This window comes from Pimephales promelas, chromosome 9 (genome assembly GCF_988280905.1).
Source record: "Pimephales promelas chromosome 9, fPimPro1.hap1.1, whole genome shotgun sequence".
Classification (NCBI taxonomy): Eukaryota; Metazoa; Chordata; class Actinopteri; order Cypriniformes; family Leuciscidae; genus Pimephales; species Pimephales promelas.
The window spans coordinates 29,604,399-29,627,505 of record NC_142777.1 but is presented as its reverse complement, the minus strand read 5'-3'; the positions used below and the strand labels follow the sequence as shown (position 1 = coordinate 29,627,505).

Sequence of the window (23,107 nt, the reverse complement as noted above, 5' to 3'; positions counted from 1 at the left end):
TAGTGGATTCATAAAACTAACGTTACTGTTAAAACTAATATTGTTTGTAGCGGTGTCAGACGAATTTGTTTAATATTAAATCATTATATCACTCCCGAGTCCCACCCAGTTGTAATTGTAAAACAATAGTTTAACATGTTTGTTCTCTTACGAGAGGTTCTCTCGTATTACGTTAGGTTACCGTTTCGTTTTCTCTGTATGAGATTGAGATTTTAGCTTTAGAGCGGCCTTTCCATCGTCAATCTACTGCGACAGTAAAATAAAAAAATCTGGGGTCGCACATTCTATACGTCATTTGTTATGTGGTCAATAATGGCGGCGGAAGGCACAGAAGACCCGAGCAACAACCTCCCAGGTTTCCCTTTAAAAGTTAATTAATAAAATACGGAGTTCGTAAGCATGTATGACTGGTTTGTCGTATTAATTTCGTAAAGGTTTGCTAATGCATTAGTTACAGGAGCACGTCTTCAATATAGCTAGCGAGCTAACTAACCAGTGATTTATTGATTCGAACTTGAGTATGTTGATACTGTAATATTTGTTTGACACACTAATGTCAAGTTTAATACGATTATTAAATTGCAGACTAACATTTATAAATTAATAATTAATATTCTAAAGCAAATGTCGTCAACGAAATATGTACGAAAGAAAACAAAAACAAGATAACGTTAGCTAAATTCATAATCTATTACAGTTTTAGCTGCCGCCACTGCTACATAAGTTGACTTCAGTATGACCCAAGTACACTGCAATATGTATTTAATCAAACACATTGGTTTCAGTGACAGAGCTTTATGAGCCTGAGGTTGCAGACCTTCCTAAACCAGATGTTGAGGAGTCAGTGAAGAGTGGTGCTGATGGAGGAGATACAGGCATCTCAACAGCATCCTACACAGCAGAAGGAGAAGAGGAGGAGGGGGGAGGGATGCCGACAGATTTTGAGAGACTTTGGAAACTCACCATCGACAATCCTCAAGATTTTAACAGCTGGACTGACCTTCTGCAGTATTGTGAACAAGAGGTGAATGGGCTGAAAACAGATCACATTGCTTTGTTTTTGGGTCGACACTAAAATGTTATTTGGTTTTATGTTTTTCATTATTTATTGCAGGGCCACATACAAGCTTCCCGTCAAGCCCTGAATGCATTTCTGGTCAGGTATCCACTGTGCTATGGTTACTGGAAAAAGTTTGTGGATCTTGAGAGACGGGCCGGACACAACGATAAGGCTGAAGAAGTAAGAACAGTCAGGCATAGATTGACAGTTCAGTCATTGTATGAAAATACAAAAGAACAATCTAAAAACAAATAAAAATCCTCTGACATAGTCATTTCATTATATTAACTGTTCTGATATTTGCAATATTCAAAAATGATTTGTACCTAATATTGCAGCGGAGATGTAAAGCTCTATTTGGTTCCTGTGACAGGTGTGTGAACGAGGTTTGAAGGCCATTCCTCTCAGTGTTGATCTCTGGATCCACTACATCAACCTGCTGCTGGGAACGCTCAACATGAACCTGCCAGATTCAATATGTCGCATTCGCAGGTATGAATGAGAACTCTTACCTTGCAGCATTTTTTCCCCCAGGATGCAGTTGCAGCATCTATTTTAATTATATAATGTTGTCAGACCCCGTTTGTTACTAGATCTCTTTTTCCTTCCAGAAATGTCAGATTTTGTCTGAAAGTCTGTCGCCACTGATGCCACTATAACTCTACCAACTAAGAGACAGAATCAGGGGAAGAGAAAGAGGCAGGAGATGAAGTGGTGATTATGTATTAGCAGATTTTATTGAATAACTTTAGCTGCATCATCTTTGTCAAAGCTCTGTCTAACCAGCACTAATTTCAGCAAGGGCTCTTAAACAAAAAGACATTTATATTTATTTAATTCTACTTAATAGTGTTTAAATACCTTTATGATACAGTTATTCTCCTTAGCACTTGCAGCAAAGATGTACAAATTAGTGCTTGAACACATTACACATTTTTTTCTGGATGACTCGATGCTAGTTGACAAAAGTCAGAGCTAGTCTGTAAATTTGAGTTGACAGATTTAATAGAAGTTGGAGATAATCAAACATGTTTAATACTTTGAGATTCATTTAGAACACACTTTTTTTTTTCTTTTGGCGTGCATCTCGTATCAACGAGTTTCTGAGAGAATGTGTTGTTTGGAATGGGTCCTCAGTTATTTAGTGTATGATGCCCAGTTTTTCTCTGTTACCAGTCACAAAGTCAAGAAGTGTATTATGACTTGTGTTTGAAAATGTGTAGTATATTCCAGCCTTTAGTTAAAGCTTAAAGTCAGCATAAAATGAAAACAGATTTTTGGATCGTTATTGTTTGCTATTGCTGTAATCTCATGTGAGTGATTGATTTGAGGATTTCATCAGAGAAGAGATGTCGTTGCGATGGGTAGGAGGCATTAATGTTATTGATTAAAGATTATGAGGGCACATAAATAGAAAACAATTATATGCATGGATAAGTCATTTATATAATAAACACTGCAGTATGCTTCATAATGACTTTAAATATGATCCTTTACAGCAAAAAAACATCCCAAGAAACAATATAACATGAAAAGTAAAGTCTTGTCCTTTCCTCAGTGTGTTTGAGGAGGCGGTTGCAGCCACAGGCTGGGACTTCAATTCAGACAGGCTGTGGGATCTGTTCGCCGAGTGGGAAAAGGAGCAGGCCAACCTGAAGTTCATGACCAATGTCTATGACCGCGTACTGAGGGTCCCCACACAGCTCTACAACACACATTATGAAAAGTATGCTATGCTCGTGGACCATGTGTTATTTGTCTTAACATTTTTTTTCCTCGCACAACACAAGGCACACAATCCACATACCACAAACACACGTATGGATTTGTGAGAATTTGTTACCATTTCTTCTCACGCTGATATTCTGTGATCTCTTTCCCCCTTTATATTTAGATGCAGCTGAATGCATCAACAAAAGCCTAATTGGTAAACTGTCAAACACCTGCAGTTAAACACAAATCCAGATCACCAAAATATCACAAAAATTCTTTTGCTTTCAGAGTCCATAAAAATCATGATGACTTATGTTACACAAGGCTGATGTTCTCTGGATTTCTGTCTCTTCTCTCAGACTGAAAACTCACCTAACCTCCCACCTGCCTCAGGATATCCTGTCTCCTGAGGAGTACAGTAAGGTGAGGACTGAGTACAAACAGAGCCAGATTCAAGCCAAAAAAGAGAGATCTGATATCAGTGCAGATGAAGAGGAGAGACCGCCAGGGGCGGAAGAGCCTGCAGACAGCGACTCGGTAACCCAAACACCACTTTTGATGTAAGACTGGAGGCTATCGTTTTAATCTTTAATATGTTTTTATGCAGGAAGAAGCCGTGCAGAAAATGCAGGAGCTCCTGTTGGTCAGCCGAGAGGAAATTTACCAACAAAATGAGGCAGAAGTCAGGAAGAGATGGAACTATGAGGAATCTGTAAGTCCCTGAACAGTTTCTCATAAAGATGCTTTACAGTTAACAAAGAAATTAATATTTTTATTCAGCAAGGATGCATTACATTGATCAAACGTGACAGTCAAGACATTTGCATTCTTAAATTAAAGAATCCTTAAAATAAAAGAAATTGAACATTGCAAATAAGAAATTTTTCTTAAGCAAAAAATCAGTATGGTAATTTGTTTAAAAATCAATGCTGTAACCCTTTTCATCAAACCAGTGCATTTTACTGTCACTTTGGTTTGCTGCATGCCAGGTATTTTTGTCAACACGACTCAAGTTTTCTCAAATGTATCAATGTTGTTTTTCAGCACTGGAGCATGATAGTTCATTTTAGCAGAAGTCTTCAAATTGTTTCTCAAACCACTTATCTATTATCATACTGGCTAATAGATCAAAATGTACTTTAAACATGTATATCTTGATATGGGTTGTTGCTATGGCCGTTGCACAGTGATACACAGAACAGTTGGATTAAGCTGTTGGCCAATCAGCATCAAGGACTGGAATTAATGATTCTATGAACTGTAATATTATTTCACAATATCATTGTTTTTACTGTATGTTTAATCTTAGTGAGCATAAGAGACTTCTATCAAAAACCTTTGAACTGTGTATGAAGTTTTTCCTGTTCCCTTTTTGTCCAGATTAAAAGGCCTTATTTCCATGTGAAGCCTCTGGATAGAGCCCAGTTGAAAGCCTGGCATAGCTATCTGGACTGGGAGATAGCAGAAGCTGAAACAGCGGCAATGACCGCTGAAGTGACGGCTGTGGAAGCCCATGAAGATTCAAAACAAGAGTGTGGAGCAGGGCACAAGAGAGTACTGATTCTGTTTGAGCGCTGTCTCATTGCTTGTGCACTCTATGAGGAATTTTGGATTAAAGTAAGTGTAAAGGAGATCAAACAACCTATTCATATATTCAATGTCATAATTATCTGCATTATTATTTTGCAATGTTTGTTAAGACTCGTTGCATTTTGTAATCTATTCATGTGCGTTGCAGTATGTGCATTACCTGGAACCACACGGCCTGGAGGAGGTGCGTAATGTGTACCGCAGAGGTTGTGAAATCCATCTTCCGTACAAACACAGCATCCACCTTCATTGGGCCTCATTTGAGGAAAAACATGGTGAGAAAGTCAGTTTAGCATAGAAAATACACTAACCTAAAATATTAAACATTTTAATACTTTTTCATTGAAATAAGGATTTGGTTATTATTTATTTCTTGTCTTCAGCTACTGTATTTTACATTCTGTCACTACATTTCTCTTCATTCCCATAGGTAATATTACAGAGGCACGGCGTATTCTAGAATCCCTTGAGAAAACAGTGCCTGGTTTGGCTGCGGTGCGTCTGAGGAGGGTAGGTCTGGAGCGGAGAGCAGCGCGTTTAGATGTAGCAGAGTCACTTCTGAAGGAGACGGTGGACCAGAGTAAAGACAACCCCACTCTCCATGCCTTCTGCTCCATCAAACTGGCTCGTTTCCTTCACAAGCTGTGCAAGAATCCTGCCAGGGCCCGCACTGTTCTACAGGAAGCCATAGAGCTGAGTCCGGTAAAACACTAGCTTTTGACATTTTAGACATTTTACGTACAGCACGTTTCAAAAGTTTGGGTTTTGTAAGATTTTATTTTGTTTTCTTTTGTTTTGGGGGGAAAAAGTGTACTTTTATTCATCAAGGACACAATACAAAAGATTTTTATTTCAAATAAATGCTGTTCTTTTGAGCTTTCTGTTCATCTGAGAATGATTAAAATAGTATCATGTTTTGACATTGATAATAATAAGAAATCTATAAGCAACAAATCAGCAGATTAGAATGATTTCTGAAGGATCATGTGACACTCAAGAAGTAATGATTCTGAAAATTCATGTATGCATCATAGAAATAAATTTCTTGTTCATTTATATTCAAATAGATAATGGTTCTTATAAATTGTATTAATATTACATAATTACTGTTTTACTGTATGTTTAGATCAAATAAATGCCGCTTTGGTGAGCATAAGAGACTCCTTTCATAAAATCTTAACAATCCCAAACTTTTGAACAGTAGTGAATTTCAGACTATATCTTACTGTGACATGGAAGAGCTTGGTTTACCCCTTGGCCCTTACAAAGCTTATTCTTGAGACTGATCACAATACCAATATTTCATGACTCAATCATTTAAATCTTCTGGCATTTGGCTCCTCAGGATAACGGCAGATTGTACCAGAACCTTCTGGAACTGGAGATGTCAGGTGACTTGCGGGCTAATGGAGGTGTGATTCAGCAGTGTGTAGCCAAAGCGCTTGCTGCTCCTCTCTCCCCAAAGACCAAAATCCTTTTCTCCCAGCGTGGCCTGCAGTTTGCTGAGGACTTTGGGACCACAGTACAGAGGTCAGAATTAATTTGGACCATTGAAGAAGTTGCTTCAGCACAAGTGATATACAGTACTGCGCAAAAGTCTTAGGCACATTAGTATTTTCACCCCAGTGGTTTTAAGCCAGTTATTTATTTATTTTCCTGTAGTGTGTCAACAGGCAATATCAGATAAACAGGTAAGTTAGGTCAGGGTTTCTTCATGTTCTATCAGACTTGATGATGATGAGATCAGATCTCTGTGAGGAGCTTACTGGTTTTTGTTAGACTCCTTGAGCGTTACAAAAATCTCACTGGATTATTACAATTAACGGCAAAAGGAATGTTTGGAAATGTAAACTGATTTTTCCTACTGATACACTACAGCAAAAGATATAATTTATTTTGGTGAAAATACTGTGTGCCTAAGACTTTTGCACAGTACTATATTTATTCTGCATATACAGTATATATATATATATATATGATCTTGAACCACAAAACCAGTCACATGGGTCAATTTTCTTACATTGAGATGTATACATCATCTGAAAGATTATTAAATACGTCTGCTAGTAATATTTGGCCAAGATACAACTATTTGAAAATCTGGAATATGAAATCGAAACATTGTGAAAATCACTTTTAAAGTTCTCCATTTATGTTTACGATTGTGCTGCATTCACTCACAAAAATAAATGTTTTTATATATTTACGGTAGGAAATTTATGGAACATGATCTTTACTTCATATCCTAATGATTTTTGGCATAAAAGAAAAATCAATCATTTTGACCTATACAATTTATCTGGCTATTGCCAGAAATGTACCCCTTCAACATGCGACTGATTTTGTAATCCAGGGTCATATATTACTTTTCTATTTACTCAGTACATTGATTCTACTTTTTCTTTTGTGTATTCTGCATTAATAGGTTTACTTGAATATTACTTAGATGTTTTGCTTGTATGTTATCAGTGTGTTGAGCATGTATGAGGAGCACCAGAAGCTGCTACAGGAACACAATGCAAAGAGAGAAGCAGAGAATAGGTGACCTCCATAAACAAACCCAGAGATCTCCTTTCAACTTTTAGTTGTGTGTAAGACTTTTTAATGCGCTTCTGTGTATTCCTCAAGCGATTATGATGATCCAGAAAAGATGAGCAAAATGGATGATGGATCTTCCTTGACGGTGCCTCCACAGACTGCTCCACTCACAATGCCTCATGCTCCTATGACGACACCACCTCCCTCTATGATGGGCGGAGACATGAGTGGATCGTATGGAAGCTATGGCAACTGGTATCAGGTAAAGAATTGAATTTGCACACAAATGGTGTATTGTTGAAGCACTACATTTACCCAGTGGCAGGCAATTAGAGCTTTCAAAGATTAAACTTTGGTGCATTGGTGATTTAAAATGTGTTTTGTATACAAATATTGTCCCTGTGTCTCAGCAGCAGTATGGAGGCTATGGCAGCTACCAAAACCCATGGAGCCAATATAATCAGTACTACCCTCCCAGCTAAATCTCTTCAGAGACAGCGGTCCAGGGTGCTGCTTTATGTGATCCACTCACACATACTCAATCCCCCAAAACATGAGCCAGTGTCAAAAGACAGGGATAAAATGTACAAACTTATTGTTTTTAAAGGCTGTCACACTCTCTATACTGTTACACTTTTATACTGTGTGCCACCTTCCAACTTAAAATGCATATGTGTGTGTGTGTGTGTATATATATATATATATATAGTGGTTCATACTTGGTTTTGAAGTAATTTATCTGTGAATTAAGTTACATTTACTGACTCCCTAAAATGGATTGTGAACATTTTTCCATTGACCATTTTGTACCAAGTTAAAATTCGGTTTATTCTGTGCAGTCACTCTCTTATAATTTTAATAAAATATAATCTACATAAAACATTGTAATGAAGTTTTAAATTTCATATATCTTCCCCATCCCACTCAATAACGGGTTTTTATTGAAGGACATGCATTTCTATATAGCATTTTACTAATATTATATCTAACATCTCGTGAATGTCCCTGAAAAAGCTCTTATTTACAAATTTTGCCCTTCACTTCCAAAGCATCATAAAATTCAAATCATACAACTAAGAGTTTTACAACTAACAATTTTATTGTTAAAAATGTCATATTTTCCCATGATGTGAAACAAAGTTAACAACCACCTTCTCAATGTTCATTACTGTGAGAACACACTTGGCCCTTTATTTAGCGGTATCGGCAGGTTTACATTTGATGAAAGTACTTTTCAACTCGTTGCATTGTATATTTGGCGCTTTGTTGAGTGAAATCATTGCAGTATAAGTCCACTGATACATAGTCTCCGCCTGCTTGATCTTGCATTGATGTCTGGAAGAACAGTTTGTTTCTAGAATAGTTTCACCTCATTTCTTGGTGACAACAAGGACGGCAGAAGGCACCAGACCTGTCAAGTAAAACGAAAGCTCCATAAATGACTGATGTTGAGAACAAAGTCTGAGGTTGATTCCTCGGAGACAAAGAACTGTGATCAACAACAACCTAATTAATATTAGTGTTCTTACCCAGCTCACGCAGGGGTTTTTCCATGTCTAGATCTGTGTACACGCGCCTAGGGTATGGGGTGATGAGGTTGAAATCCTCTCCGTTTGCCCCATTCATCTGAACATAGACTCTCACAGCCGCCAGAGGTTCCTGAGCCTTAAAGACAGTACTCAAGGTGGTTCCATCTAGAAGACGCACCTAATGACCAAAGGGAGTCATTTCAATATGGTGATGTATTCTAGGAATCATTCAGGCGCATAAGAACATATATGAAAATAATTTCTATCAGCTCAATTAAACAAGTCAACATCCTTGCATGTGTTGAGGCAGTACCTGTATCCGACAGTCATCATAGTCTTTCTTAGCAGGAGGTGCCCCTTGGTTCTCAGGTGGAAACTGTGGTGGGGCTTCAGAGGGGGGAGATGACAACCCCGTGCTTGCTGAACCGCCTCCGAACTGCCAAGAAACAGAGGTTTTTGTCATTTATTATTTATAAACTTGATATATATTGTACTAAGCATGAGATAAATATTAATATTAGTGTATCCTTAGCAACGTAAAACCATTGTATGTAAAGGAATACCTTTCGTGCCCTCTCCTCTCTGTCTCGTGCAATCTTTTCTTTAACCCGCTGCCTGACAAAAGGATCACAGGTTATTACTTTCATTTAAAGCAGTGGTTCTCAATGTATGAAGCCCCTTAAGGTACCTTGGCAAAACTAAAAAGTATACAGACTTTAGCGAGAAACATTTGGGTGTGGACAGGATTTTTTTTTTTGCATTCTCACGCATAACAATTTCCAGTTTATGTATACTATACCCAATTTCCTTTGTGCATCACTGCCATTTCACTAAGACGAAAATGAGAATGTGGATGAATTAAAGATCAATTTGCTCAAAATTTGGCTTTCGTTAGGGAAATATACCTCTAATATCACCGCATCCTCTGTGGTGGCCGTGAAATGGGATGATGGCGCAATACAGCTGTGTGCATTGGGCTGATTAAAGTGCTCAATAAAGCCAAAACAACTAAAAATCTATTTATTTCTTATTTCCATATTTATTTAAAAAACATTTCTATGAATAAACAATTAAATTTAAATAGATATTAATAAAATCTTAAAACCGCATGGGCATACCATAAATATTTAGATATGCCAAGCTGTAAATGGGGGGAAAAAAATCATTATCCCTTAATCCTTATCCTGTAGATCACAGTCATGGGGACTTTGAATATTGTTGTGGACAATGGGGGCTTTGGAATCAAATCGATTGAGAACTACTGAATTGAAGTTAACACTTTACACCAACACGCACTGTATCCATGCTCGTCTTACTTGGCAAGCTTGTCCTCCATCTTCTCCCTCCTGCGCAGTTCCGCCAGCTTCTTCATTTCGTCGTCCTGAAGCTTTTGTTTAACCTGCAGCAGCTCTTGGCCGTGTTTCCTTCTCTGCTTTTCTCTATCTACCTCCTCCTGTCGCTCTCTCTCTCTCCTCTCTTCCTGCCTCGCCTTCATCAACTCCTCCAGTCTAGAAGAAAAGCAATACTTTTTGTCAACTTTTAAATGTAAGCTTTTTTACATTTTAAGATCAGCTTGTACAAAGCACAAACCGTTTTACTTGTTCCTTCTTTTCTTCCTCTGTCAGAGGTTGCTTGGAGTCTCCCTCTTCGCCTATAACTTCAATAGCTGTTTTTTTGTTTTAGTTCAAATCAAAAGTGAAAGAGAAAGTAACATTTTGTGATGTGTGACCACAATGATTTCATGAAATTGAGAGCGAGGAGCATTAGGAGAACATACATTCAGAGGTTTCTGTAGGAGACTGGATCTGTCCTTCTGTTGAGCCGAGAGTATTCCCAGCAGGTGGAACATATGGCTCATCTATATCTGGATCATTCTCATGCTCCATTAACCTATAGAGTTACAGAATTGTAAAAAAAAAATATATATATTTATTGTTATTAATTATATACTTTATAAAATTGCAATTTTATAAATTTGAAGTTTATTTAAAAAAAAAATAACTAAATCATGAAAATTGTGGGGGGGTTTCCCTTCAGTCATGCCTAATCTCACCTAGGTCATCAAAAATCATGACCGTATAAACATGTTACATATGCCAAAATGTGTCCATGATGACTCACCAGTCCATTGCTCTCTCAATGCCCTGGTTTCCAGTATGTGCTACTGCCCTCTCCCTACAAAACAATCACTGGGTGAATGCAAAATACTGGATTAGGGTGTAAACATCCCTGTAAAAACATCACTTACGCTCTGTTTCTGTCGAAGCCCATTTCCAGCAAACTGTCTAAGGTAGTGCACTCAGCCATTGTGCTGAAAATAAATGTATTACAACAATAAAAATCATGGCATTTTTAAAGTTCACAATTAAAGACAAAATAAATATAAAACACTTCTTGCTCGTTCAAAAGCTTTTATAGAATTAGGGCTGTTTTATGGTCGATTTCTTTATTCTCTACTGAAAAAGAACTTAAAATACTTTATAGATGTAAAATTTAAAATACTACAAAGTGATACATTTGGGTATGGACTCGTTACACCAGCTCGAAACAATGAGATTATCCAATTATATTATTTTTCTGACTGTCACATGATCATATTCTCACAACATAACAATCATATCTAACCGTTACAGTGTAATTATAATATTTACGCTGATAAATAAGTTACATGATCAAATTCAGCTAGCTGGCAGGCTAACACTGATCAGGCTCCAGCAACAGCTAATTATTTTTTGCCTTGCTAATATATCTTATAGAGAGCTGTTCACAGTGTTCTTTATTAAGTAATAGCGCTTCAGTATATCTGGTACGATATTTTTACTTAATTTCATCATTAATTAGCCCTGTACATCGTTCAACAGCTACTTACATTTGTTATCAGCACTGGGACGCTTCCACACACTACGGAATCCCGCGACGGCCAATTCGCGAAAATGCGATTTTCTCTGACCTGTGTCCCGCTCATGGTCCACTACCACATGATTAGGGGTTAAGCAAACAAAATAAAAGCAATTATTTCGAATTTTATAAAATCGTTTTAGTTAGTAGTATAGATATATATTACATTATATTTATATAGGTCTATATAAAATGGCATGTTTAAACAGGTTTTGTGCGCGGTTTTATTTCTAAAAGAATTAGAAGTGAAGCATGGGATAATAATAATATATTTACATCCAGCATCGGTTCAAATAAAACCATCTAACCGTAATTCTTGTCTCAGGGCTGTTTTTTCCCCCTATAACATTACAACGATGTTTAGATATCAAAATACTTTAAAAAAAAACAGTCTTCATTTTAAGGACAATATAAGCACAAGTTGCTCAATGTAGACCTATGCCATCCAAAGTGTCCAATGTCCTTTTGCAAAGTGTTTATGTGAAGATATGATGGTACAGGTGATGTGCAAACAGTGCAGGGATGGGCCAGCTTGTTACCTATTGGATGAATGTATAATAATTAATCTGCCAACAAAGTCCTCTATGACATTCTTCTTCTGAATGACAGAAGTTCACACATGCTCCTCTATTTTTTCTTTCTCTTTCGCACTTTTTCCAGTCATTTGAGTGCTTAAATATATCGTAGCACTCCATCAACCATAATTTCCACCTTCTGATACAAAGGAGAACAGAAGAGGTGAGTTATATTTAACAATTTATTATTACTTTTTTATTTTTGTGATTATGGAAAGTCTTATTTACAGGCATAGTGCAGGTTTGTTTTTTTGGAAGGATTTGTATTACCAAATGACAGAGTAAACATCTCTAAATGTAGTCAACACATTACACAAAGAACAGACAGAGAAGTTTTCATTCTAACAAATTTGTTTAATTATTACTTTGGCTTTATAACTTTCAGGAGAGTCAAGGTGTAAAGTTCAACATGTCAAAGTCTCTTTTATAAGAAAAAGATCAGCAAATGAATGGTTAACAGTGCAGATTTACAGTTTATATAAATACAGATTTTACAGGTTAAATAAATATCAATACTAAGATCATATTCAAACCCTGCATGTTTCTCTGTCCTTCAAATCAAACGACTATCTTCGAAATGGCATAATGCGATTTCTAGTTGGGTAGACAAGACGGGTGTTCTAACTGTTGATCATATCTTTTTTAACAGAAAAAATGGTTGGACGTTGGACAAGCATTGGACGTGTTAAGAGCTGTGGTGCTCACTGGATGTAACAGCCACTCCATGTGGAAAACTATTGAAGTGCCAGTGGAGAAGCTGTTACCTGCAGAGAGTCACATGTGACAGAAGCCGGAAGTGCTGCATGTGTGGATCCTTTACCCCCTCCATGCCTTATCCTGCTCATTCAAGTTATCATCTACATTATTATAATGTATCAATTATAATGCATTTGTATACATTTACAAATATGTGATATGGTAATGTCATCATCACTGGTAATACAAGAACGTGGTTTTTAAAATACATTTAGAAATAAATAGATATGTGTTATTTAACAATAAAATACAATAAAGTATTCATGTGAGTTCTGTCAGTTAGCCTACTAATATTCTAGTAATATTTATTCTACTAATAGGAAATATTCTACTGCATCCGGTTGTGCTTTGAAACTGGCTGCAGAATAATTTTTGCTGAGTACAGAACTGCTTTTACTATATCTTTCTATGACAGAAATTGAAAAAGTATGCTGATGTTTAGAGTGTAATTGCCACTTGTGTCCACAAGGGTTCACTGTTATCTAAATAGACAACAGACCGTAATAAAATAAAATAAATAAATAAATAAATAAAAAGGAAGGCAAACACATTTTCACACCTAATTACTCTGGCTACGTGGCTCTTACGAATCCTGAATGAATATTGTTTAAATATATATATATATATATATATATATATATATATATATATATATATATATATATATATATATATATATATTATTATGAATTCAGTTAATATGCATGTTTTGTTTTTCAAGTTTTATGTTACTATTCTGTAAAAATAATTATTCAAAAATATATATATATAAATAAAAAAACTATATATATATATATATATATATTTATATAGTTTATATATATATATATATATATATATATATATATTGTTTTATTTATATATATATTTTTTGAATAACTATTTTTACAGAATAGTAACATAAAACTTAAAAAGAAAACATGCATATTAACTAAATTCATAATAATAATATATATATATATTTTTAAACTAGATTCATTCAGGATTCGTAAGAGCCACGTAGCCACAGTAATTAGGTCATTATGTTCCATAACTGTCGATCTCACTTCAAGAAAGTATTTATTATGCGTGATCTAATGCTATCCGCCCTCATATTAATGCTTTAGGTACCTCAGCATGAATAAATTCCATTGTTTGTTTTAACGAAATCGAGGCTTTTATTATGAAGTATGCATAAGTTCCGCATACAAAACACGGTTTAGATAACGTTACCTGCAGAAAGTTCAGAAGAGATCCGATCCAATTAGATTAGAATTAACTTACTGCAACTTTGAACGAGGCACGGCCATAGAGGAGTGTTGCAACAAGCCTCAGATATACGCGTTGCATTACAGTTCAGGGGTTTGCCAAAAAGGGAAGTGCTGCTTGTCATAACGCAGAGGTGACTGACTGTACAAGGGAGGGGTGAGACAGTCAAACTTTCGACAGGACATCGCCTTGGTACGAACGTAGATTCGAGTTCTTTCCTTCAGAATTAGAATCGTCGCATAACGACCATCATGTTCAGCTGGTCTAAAAGAGAAGGGAAGAAAGACCCAGATCTTTTCCAAAACGTATCGGAGGGACTGAAGCGCCTCTACCGCACCAAACTCTTTCCTTTAGAGGACTCCTATCATTTCCACGACTTCCATTCACCGGCTTTGGAAGATGCCGACTTTGATAACAAGCCCATGGTGCTTCTGGTGGGACAGTACTCGACCGGGAAAACCACCTTCATTAGGCATTTAATGGAGCAGGATTTCCCCGGGATGAGAATAGGCCCCGAGCCGACGACGGATTCCTTCATAGCGGTTATGCACGGTGAACAGGAAGGCATGATACCTGGTAATGCGCTGGTTGTCGATCCAAAAAAGCCTTTCCGAAAACTCAACGCCTTTGGTAACGCTTTCCTCAATAGGTAATACAACATTTATTATGTAGCATAAGATGGTCCATTGATAAATACCTCAAGTGTCACTGTATGAATTGACAGGTGTGGTGGTTGGAGGTAAACTATGCTAATGAATCAGGAAATACCTATGGGAAATACGCTAAAGTGCGTAGCACTTCTCTCACTCTTAACTTACAAATGCTGCAGATGCAGACTTGAGAATCCCACACATTATTGAACACATTACAAATTAAAATGATCTGCTTGTTTAAATCACGTCTCTAGTTCTTGTAATAAAAATAAAACATTCATAGATTTTCTACAAATATTTTGAATAAATATAAAAAATATGAAGTCATGTAAGAGTTAAGTAAAAAGTACTGGTGTACCTTTTTTTTGTGTAAACATAAACATATATTACAACAATCATTCATTTGAGTCTTCTTTTGATCTGAACAAAACTGTCTTTTCTAATTATGATAGGTTATTCATAAAAAAACATGTATACGTTTTTATGTGAAATATATCAAATATAATTATATATTTAATAAATCTTTCCTGTCTCGTGGCATGGCAATGTATTGCTTTCTGCTTGTTGGTTATGCCACACTGACATTGGTAAAAAGAAAAGTGGTGAATAGTTTTTCGTTTTAATATTTTAAAACATAATTCCTTCCTAACATTTTTTCCCCCATAATGTTCATTATAAATGTTCATCATAATATAGATGTAAGTCTTTTTATAATAAAATGTATTTTGAGTAACTTAATTGATGGACAAAAGAAGCTTTACTTTATCCGTTTTTTTTTAATTATGACCTCACAATTATTCAGTCATTATTCGCTTTCTAAAGAGTTGTCATCATTTCCATCTGTGTGTGTTAGAGTCATCATTGCATATGGTGAGTTGTCACACAGACATTTGTTCTTGACCTGTTAGTCTATTCGTCTCCTTTTCCAAACTAACTTTTTAAGCTACCTCCCATACAGTAGAGGCAACACCTTAACCAGGACACAGTGTGATGCCAGTCTGAACAATTTCCACATTGACTGTACAATAGCGGTAACAGATTCCTGGGTGGTGTGTGTCAGGTGTTGAGTTTACACAAGCGGATTGAAACTGGCTGGGATTACCAGTGGACTGCCATATGCTAGTGGAAAAAGGTTCAAGGCTAATTCAGTTGAAATAAATGTTTGGTCCCAAAAGGAGAACCATAAAACCCACAATACAATAATAATGGTATTTTATTCTGAATATATTTCCCTTCTTCCCACTTTTGGTGTTGGTCACATGATTATTTGTGGTCATCATGAAATTATAAGCAGTGTAAACTGGTTCCATCTGTCAGACTTTTGAATATTTCACAATGTGAAACTCGCGTGCATATTGCAATGTTAAAAATGTCTGAAAAGTTTTAATGTGTAGACTGTTCACAATATATAATATGTGAGTATTCTAATAAGAAAAAGGGAGAAGATTGCCTATCCTTTCTTTCTGAGAGATACCTGCTTATTTATCAGCCCAGTTTATGACCTTACACTGTCTTCCAGGATTTTTTTTTTTTTTTTTTGGCTTGGTAAAAAAAGGCTTTAGTAGTGAATGTTCTGTCCTTTTTAAGTTATTGTTACTTAAGGTTTGTTATTAGATGACACAAAAGAGCACAGTCAAACAAAAAGTCAAATAAAATGTGATCATGAGGCCTCTTTATTTTTCGACAGTTTTCTTTAACATGTTTTTAAGGGAACCTATATCTTGTCCTTGATGTCTGTGGATAACCGGTTTGTTCTAGTGGTTTCTATGCTTCATTAAGCAAGTTCTAGCTGTAAGCATCGGCCTTGTGACAGAGATTCGCATATGCGTGTTGGTAAGCAGCTGGGCAGTGCTGTAGGCGGACAGGGAAAAGACTGTAAATCACTGTAACAGTCTGTGTCTTTGTATAGCCAAAGTTCATTGTGTTATTACAGATTTCAACTTTAGTCCCGTTCTCATGCTTACTGAAACATTTATGTAGTTACAAAAGGAAGTAAACTGTTTGTGTGGTTTTAAAATGGCTGATATTCTTTCCAGATGTTAATAAAATCTGTTTACTAAGCATTTACTTTTGCTCTTAAAGGTATCTTCAGAAATTTAAAAAAAAGAAGGGAAAGAGCTATATTTTGTGCTATATTTTGGCTTCAGAAAAACTTTCCAAACCTGTTACAGTCTCTTGTACTTTCCTTGTTTGACTCGCTCTCTTTCTCTCTCTCTGTACCTGTAGGTTCATGTGTGCTCAGTTAAACAACCCGGTCTTGGAGAGCATCAGTATCATCGATACTCCAGGAATCCTGTCAGGGGAGAAACAAAGGATCAGCAGAGGTCAGCAGCCTTGGGTTTAATAATGATAATAATAAAACAACAATAATTAAATTTTTATTTTCTATTAAATTTTATTATTTTAAAATGTTACAAATTAAAATGTATAACAAAATGTCACGATAATTTAATAATGCTAATAATATTATCAATGTTTTTATTTTATACATTCGTATTATTGATCTTTTATCCTATTTTTTTTTTTGCTGCTCTTTCTTTTTTGTCACTTCACATAATTATATGACGTGTGCTCTCTTCTTTAGTTTATTTTGACTTTCCTTTATGGATCTATTAGTCAGTGATGGTTTGCGTAATACTTGCATTGATCCTATTCAAGCCTTTGTTTGGAGTTTGACTTTATTGTGACCTCCTGTAAATTCACTTTTGTTTATTTTTGAAAGAAGAAAAGTGAATAAAACTAGTCTGACATCATTTCCTAAACACTATTGTATGAAATTTTAAGTGGATTTCCTTAAAGGAATAGTTCACTTTGAAATTAATTTTAACATCCAAGATGTAGGTGTGTTTGGTTCTGCAGCAGCTTTAATTTTGATATTTTCAGGTCAAAACTTTTGTTTCTATCAGTCATATAATGGAGGTCTATGGTCACCACCTCAAAGAGCATGCACAGAGAAGTCCAGATTAAACATGATTTAATGTCTCGTAAATGTAATTGATGGCCTAAACACGAAACGAACAGTATTTATATCGTTTTTACCCCTGGTTTCAAGAGGTGAAAATTATGTAAATACTGTTCGTTTTCTCACACAAACTGTTCGTTTCGTGTCTTGGGCCATCAATGTGTACTTACGTATACAAGTCATTAAATCATGTTTAATTTGGACTTCTCTGTGCATGCTCTTTGAGGTGGTGACCATAGACCTCCATTATATGACTGATAGACAAGAAAGGGTTGACCTAATAATAATATCAAAATTTAAACTACTTCAAAAACAAAGACTTTTACATCTTGGATGCCCTTGAGGTAAGCTAAAAAAACATATCAAAAATGTATTTCAAAGTGAACAATCCCTTTAATAAAGGAAGTATTTGAATATCTTTTTATCCCCTAGTAATAGTCATTTTTGCTGAAGATGTAACAAAAATTAAACAGGATGTCAGAGCTGCAGAATGTCGGCAAGTTTGTTTCCACACATAAAAGCAGTCGAACTGGCCTAATGTTAAAAAGGAAAAAACTATTGTGCCAAAAATATTCCTGACCACACTCACTGTTCCCAGTTTCCTCTTTTTATACCACTACAGAGGTTTTGTGGGTCGAGAAGTGTTTTATTGTCATATGACTGGTAGCTTGCATGTGTGTTTTGAGTTGCCTGATATTCCACACACACAGTCACTGATGTACGCTCCATTCTCGTTCATCTGTGAACAGGAAGAATCAGAAGGAAACGCTGAGTTGGCCCATGTGTCAACTTATTGCAGAGTACGATTGTAGATACAGATAGCAACATCACAAAGAGACAGCTGTTAAGAAACAGAAATGTAGCATTGTTACAGGATATGTCTCAAGAGTCATGTGACCCTTTTGTCCTTTCTGGGGCCAGTGGAGACGGTAACCAGACACTGAGATCAAGGTGCCCCAGCATACCATAGACACGCAGCAGTCATGGCGCTTCCACAGACCCTGGCCTGACGCTTCCACACCACTAGTCCCAGTAGAGACACAAACAGAGTGTGCCACAGTTGTGGCTGTGTGGGACTAAGCATGAAAGGCTGTTTGAGTATTTCTGTCTGACTGCAGCTAAAACAGCCTTTGTGCTCTAGTGATGCCGTGGGTTGCCATTATGATGTCATCTTGCTGTTTGCGTTTACTACTGCAACTGGAATTCATCCATGTGTGAAAGTGTTTACGCGGAATTGCTGGAAATGGGGTCATGAAATGGCAAAGAGTTTATGAAATGTGGAACCAAAAGTTCCTCTGTGGTACAGGGTCATGTGAGATTTTTCTCTGAAATGTTAGCAGGTTTCCCAGAAGCACCTCTCACTGACTGTTTTCAATTTCTTTTTTGTTTTGTTTTTTTGATTATGTGATTTTTCTGAATTTCGTAAATGTTTTCCTGGGTCAGAAGTAAAATGCCTTATCAAACTGTGAGGGGGCTTGTAGATTTTCAAAAAAACGTTTTATATTGTGATTATTGTTAAAAAATACTTTGGTACATTTATTATTATTTTTTAATAATAATTTAAAATGTAATAATAATTTAATTATGTAAAAATATTATTTATTTAAAATAAGAAGTGTTAGAACTAAATAAAGTAAATGTAAGAATCGAAAATAAATATAAACATTTAATTGATTTAATTAAAAAACGCCTATTATTAAAATTGACTTTTTTATAGTTCTGACAGCCTGACTGCTGATTTTGTTTAAAAATGTAATAAAGTTTTATTATATTCAAGTCTTTAGAGTTTTACACTTTACTGTAACCTCATTTAAAAACAACTTTCTCTGTGTAGTTTTTCTGAAATGCCTTTTTCCTTCTTTTTTCTTTCCCAGTTTTATTTCAAAAACAATCATTTAAATCACAATCATTGTAGGTTAAAAATAGCTTTGTTTTTTTTTCTTTGGCACATTTTTATTTAATATAATTATTGTTTAATATACTTCCTATGGCATATTCTTTACTTGAAAATGTCCTTTTTCTTTGATTATGACTGAGCCAGGACCGCCACTGGTTCTCTACAGAAAAAGTAAATGATGACAAAGTTTGATGGCAATAGTTGACTTTCTATTCACGTACAGAGACACCAGGGATTTCACAGGCAGCATATCTCCTTTCTCAGAATACACAGCTTTATAGTTGCTGTTTATAATTATCTGAATTCACTGAGATCAGATGACGTTGTCGCTAATCAAATCCATTATCCCTGACCTCCTTTTCTAAGATGTTGCATGCAGCACTGTTAACTCCCTCTTTCCAGAGCTTTGATTTAGGACCCAATCTAATGCACCTCTTTGTATCTTATCTCAATTTCAGGGTATGACTTTGCAGCAGTTCTTGAGTGGTTCGCCGAACGAGTGGACCGAATCATCCTGCTCTTTGATGCCCACAAGCTGGACATATCTGATGAGTTCTCAGATGTGATCAAGGCCCTGAAAAACCACGAGGACAAGATGCGTGTGGTTCTGAACAAAGCTGACCAGATCAGCACCCAGCAGCTGATGAGGGTGTATGGTGCCCTCATGTGGTCACTGGGGAAGATCATAAACACCCCCGAGGTGGTCAGAGTGTATATCGGCTCATTTTGGGCTCAGCCACTTCTCATCGCAGATAACAGGAAGCTGTTTGAAGCGGAGGAGAAGGACCTCTTCAGCGATATTCAAAGTCTTCCCAGGAATGCAGCCCTACGGAAGCTCAATGATCTGATCAAAAGAGCACGTCTCGCTAAGGTAAAACTGACACGCACACCATAGTTCAAGTTTGGGAATCAGCAATATTTATATATATATATATATATATATATATTATTATTATTATTTTTTAAGAAATTGTTACTTGTATTCAGCAATTTTCTATTTTAAATAAATGCTGTTATTTTGAATTTTCTATTCATTAAGGGGTCCTGAAAAAAATGGTATCAGGGTTTCTATGAAATATTGAGCAGCACAGCTGGTTTCAACATTGATGATAAAATCAGCATATTAGAATGATTTCATATTTTAAAATATAGAAAAAGAGTTGTATTGTATTAAATATTGTATTAATGTTTACAATTCTGATTTTTTTATTGTTAGAAAATTGGATTGGCTACCATAATAGATCTATTTCTAAAACAAAATCTTAACAATCCCAAGTTTTTGAGAGCTATTTTAAAATAAATATATGATATTGTTTTGTGGATGATCCACGAAAATGCCTTATACTTGGACACTTTTATCTTTTCAACTTTAATCCTCATTGAGTGTGTACAGTAGTTTGATCTCACAGATAAAGTTTCAAGTCTTATTTTCATTTTCTGAAAGAACCTAATACTTGTGAGAAGTGCTAAACTGAACAACAATGATACTTGTATTTAATTTGAGTCAATTCTGAATACTTTTATTCTAGGTACATGCTTACATTATCAGTTCTCTAAAGAAAGAGATGCCTAGTGTATTTGGCAAAGACTCAAAAAAGAAAGAGCTTATTGCCAACTTGGGTGCAATCTATGAAAAGATTCAGAAAGAGCACAACATTTCACCTGGAGACTTTCCTAACCTAAAGAAAATGCAGGTATGAAGCTATACATTTTTATCCAATAAATGAAAGTTTCATAAAGAGCTTTTCATTTTAAAATAAAAACATAACACAATAATTTTTTTTTACAGGAGTTGCTAGCTGGTCATGACTTCACCAAATTTCCTGCCATGAAACCAAAATTAATGGAGTCAGTGGAAGACATGCTAGGTAATGACATTGCTAAGCTCATGACGCTGGTCCGTAAGGAGGAGGCCGCCATGCCCAGCCAGTCAGTGAAGGGTGGTGCGTTTGAGGGAACCATGAGCGGGCCGTTTGGTCACGGATATGGAGAAGGTGCAGGGGAAGGCATTGACGAGCTGGAGTGGATCGTGGGACGTGATAAGCCATCCTATGACGAAATATTCTACACCCTCTCGCCAATTAATGGGAAGGTATCCGGTGCCACGGCTAAGAAGGAGTTGGTGAAATCCAAGCTGCCAAACACAGTGCTCGGAAAGATTTGGACTCTGGCAGACGTTGACAAAGATGGCTACCTGGACGACGAAGAGTTTGCGCTGGCGAATCATCTGATCAAGGTAAAGCTAGAGGGGCATGAGCTTCCAGCTAAACTGCCCGCTCACCTAGTGCCACCTTCCAAACGGGCCGAGCAGAATTGAAGAGCCGGCTCGAGTTGATTGGATTTCAGTGGCTTTCAGCTACATTCCAAATTGCCCAAGCCAAATTGCCCATCTTCTTTGGCCATTCAGTTAACTAACTTGTCATCAGGAACTGGATTTCTGTCTTAAACATACATTTGCAAGAAGGGTAATAAATCAAAAATGCTTGGTTTAGAATGATAGGACTGAGAGAGACCAACCAAGAAGAACTTATGTGCCAGTGAGTGACTTTCTTTCTTCTTCATTTTTAATATGGTTTAGAAATGGAGAAACCACTAAGAAATTAAATTGATTGCAACACTTCTATGGTACTGTTGTGTTTAATGGACATTGGATTGAGGTCGTAAAGCAGCAGGCAAAGAGGATGTTAAGGGGGTTCTTTAAAGAAACAAAAATGTGAAAAATATTCCATATATGATATATCCAAACATAATTGCTGTTCTGGGTTTTTTTTTTTTTTTTTGAAAGATGTCCTTAACTTATTCTTTTTCTTTAAAGCTATTATATCTGTATTTTTTTATTTTCAAATTTGAAAATTGATGACTGTTTTCTGATTTAAAATCTCTAAACTATATCCGTATACGTAATCTGTAATTTTGAGGCTGTATCTTTATTTTCTATTGGGATTATGTGATCTGAAACCCTCACCTTTATTTTAATTCAGCAATTTCATTGACCAATAAAAGAGTTTATTTGTTAACATGCGCTTCAGAGTTTTCTGCATTTAGAGACACTACAAATTGCAATATGTAGTGAAATATGTAGTGAAATCTTTGGAAACAAACACCAACATTAATAGTTGTGAAAGATGACCGGGAACTATGTACTTGCATCAATAGAGCGTTTGAATCTGTGTGGAAAAACTGCGTTCTTCATGGAATGGAAGTAATGCAATGACGGCGTCATATTTCTCTCTGCTCATCAAGTAGTTTTGTTGAGGCATGTTGAGGTGCTGTACTGTACAGTTTCTTGTTTTCTTTGGGAGCTATTGAGAGTTGATCACAGATTTTTTTTTCTTGTCATGCATCTATTACTTTCTTAGTTTACTGTAACGTGATCCCTCGCTGTCAAATGAAGTTTTTTTTAAGTATGTCTAAAATATTTGTTTACAGTATTCAAGATGCATCTTTTAGATTCATCTAAAGATCTTATCTTTGATATACTGCTAAAAAGTAAAAGTGTGTATATATATATATATATATATATATATATATATATATATATATATATATATATATATATATACAGTATATATATATATATATATATATATATAGTATCCTCTCAACAAAAACAATCACAAACCTTCATTAGCACTGTCTAAATCCATCCAAATGCCCAAGTATTTGTAAGATACTCATTCAAATTTTT

General features: G+C 35.9%; 3 protein-coding genes across 5 annotated transcripts; 2 read left to right on the top strand and 1 right to left on the bottom strand.

Annotated features, from left to right (window-relative positions):
• The first annotated feature begins 131 nt into the window (after positions 1 to 131).
• On the top strand, positions 132 to 7,458 carry LOC120460811 (pre-mRNA-processing factor 39). 3 transcript variants are annotated; one of them, XM_039648774.2, is made up of 14 exons: positions 132 to 355; positions 786 to 1,024; positions 1,115 to 1,240; positions 1,434 to 1,552; positions 2,619 to 2,786; positions 3,133 to 3,310; positions 3,381 to 3,485; positions 4,154 to 4,390; positions 4,512 to 4,638; positions 4,794 to 5,065; positions 5,709 to 5,893; positions 6,833 to 6,904; positions 6,992 to 7,163; positions 7,312 to 7,458. In XM_039648774.2, exons 1-14 carry the CDS (start codon positions 301 to 303, stop codon positions 7,381 to 7,383), a joined length of 2,127 nt encoding a protein of 708 aa, XP_039504708.2. In that variant the 5' UTR covers positions 132 to 300; the 3' UTR covers positions 7,384 to 7,458. The 3 variants fall into 3 exon arrangements, with proteins under 3 accessions (XP_039504708.2, XP_039504709.2, XP_088991090.1); XM_039648775.2 differs by having other exon boundaries at positions 134 to 355; positions 7,315 to 7,458; XM_089134964.1 differs by having other exon boundaries at positions 347 to 369.
• A 521-nt stretch (positions 7,459 to 7,979) lies between these two features.
• ubxn1 (UBX domain protein 1) lies at positions 7,980 to 11,413 on the bottom strand. Its single transcript, XM_039648776.2, has 10 exons — positions 11,300 to 11,413; positions 10,679 to 10,741; positions 10,552 to 10,605; positions 10,208 to 10,320; positions 10,021 to 10,096; positions 9,747 to 9,938; positions 8,994 to 9,045; positions 8,744 to 8,866; positions 8,431 to 8,608; positions 7,980 to 8,312 (listed from the first exon to the last, which is right to left on the bottom strand). Exons 2-10 carry the CDS (start codon positions 10,735 to 10,737, stop codon positions 8,272 to 8,274), a joined length of 888 nt encoding a protein of 295 aa, XP_039504710.1. The 5' UTR covers positions 10,738 to 10,741; positions 11,300 to 11,413; the 3' UTR covers positions 7,980 to 8,271.
• A 2,365-nt stretch (positions 11,414 to 13,778) lies between these two features.
• On the top strand, positions 13,779 to 22,436 carry ehd1a (EH domain containing 1a). The gene is made up of 5 exons (XM_039648795.2): positions 13,779 to 14,556; positions 16,787 to 16,884; positions 19,878 to 20,290; positions 20,949 to 21,113; positions 21,209 to 22,436. Exons 1-5 carry the CDS (start codon positions 14,159 to 14,161, stop codon positions 21,734 to 21,736), a joined length of 1,602 nt encoding a protein of 533 aa, XP_039504729.2. The 5' UTR covers positions 13,779 to 14,158; the 3' UTR covers positions 21,737 to 22,436.
• The last annotated feature ends 671 nt before the right edge of the window (positions 22,437 to 23,107 follow it).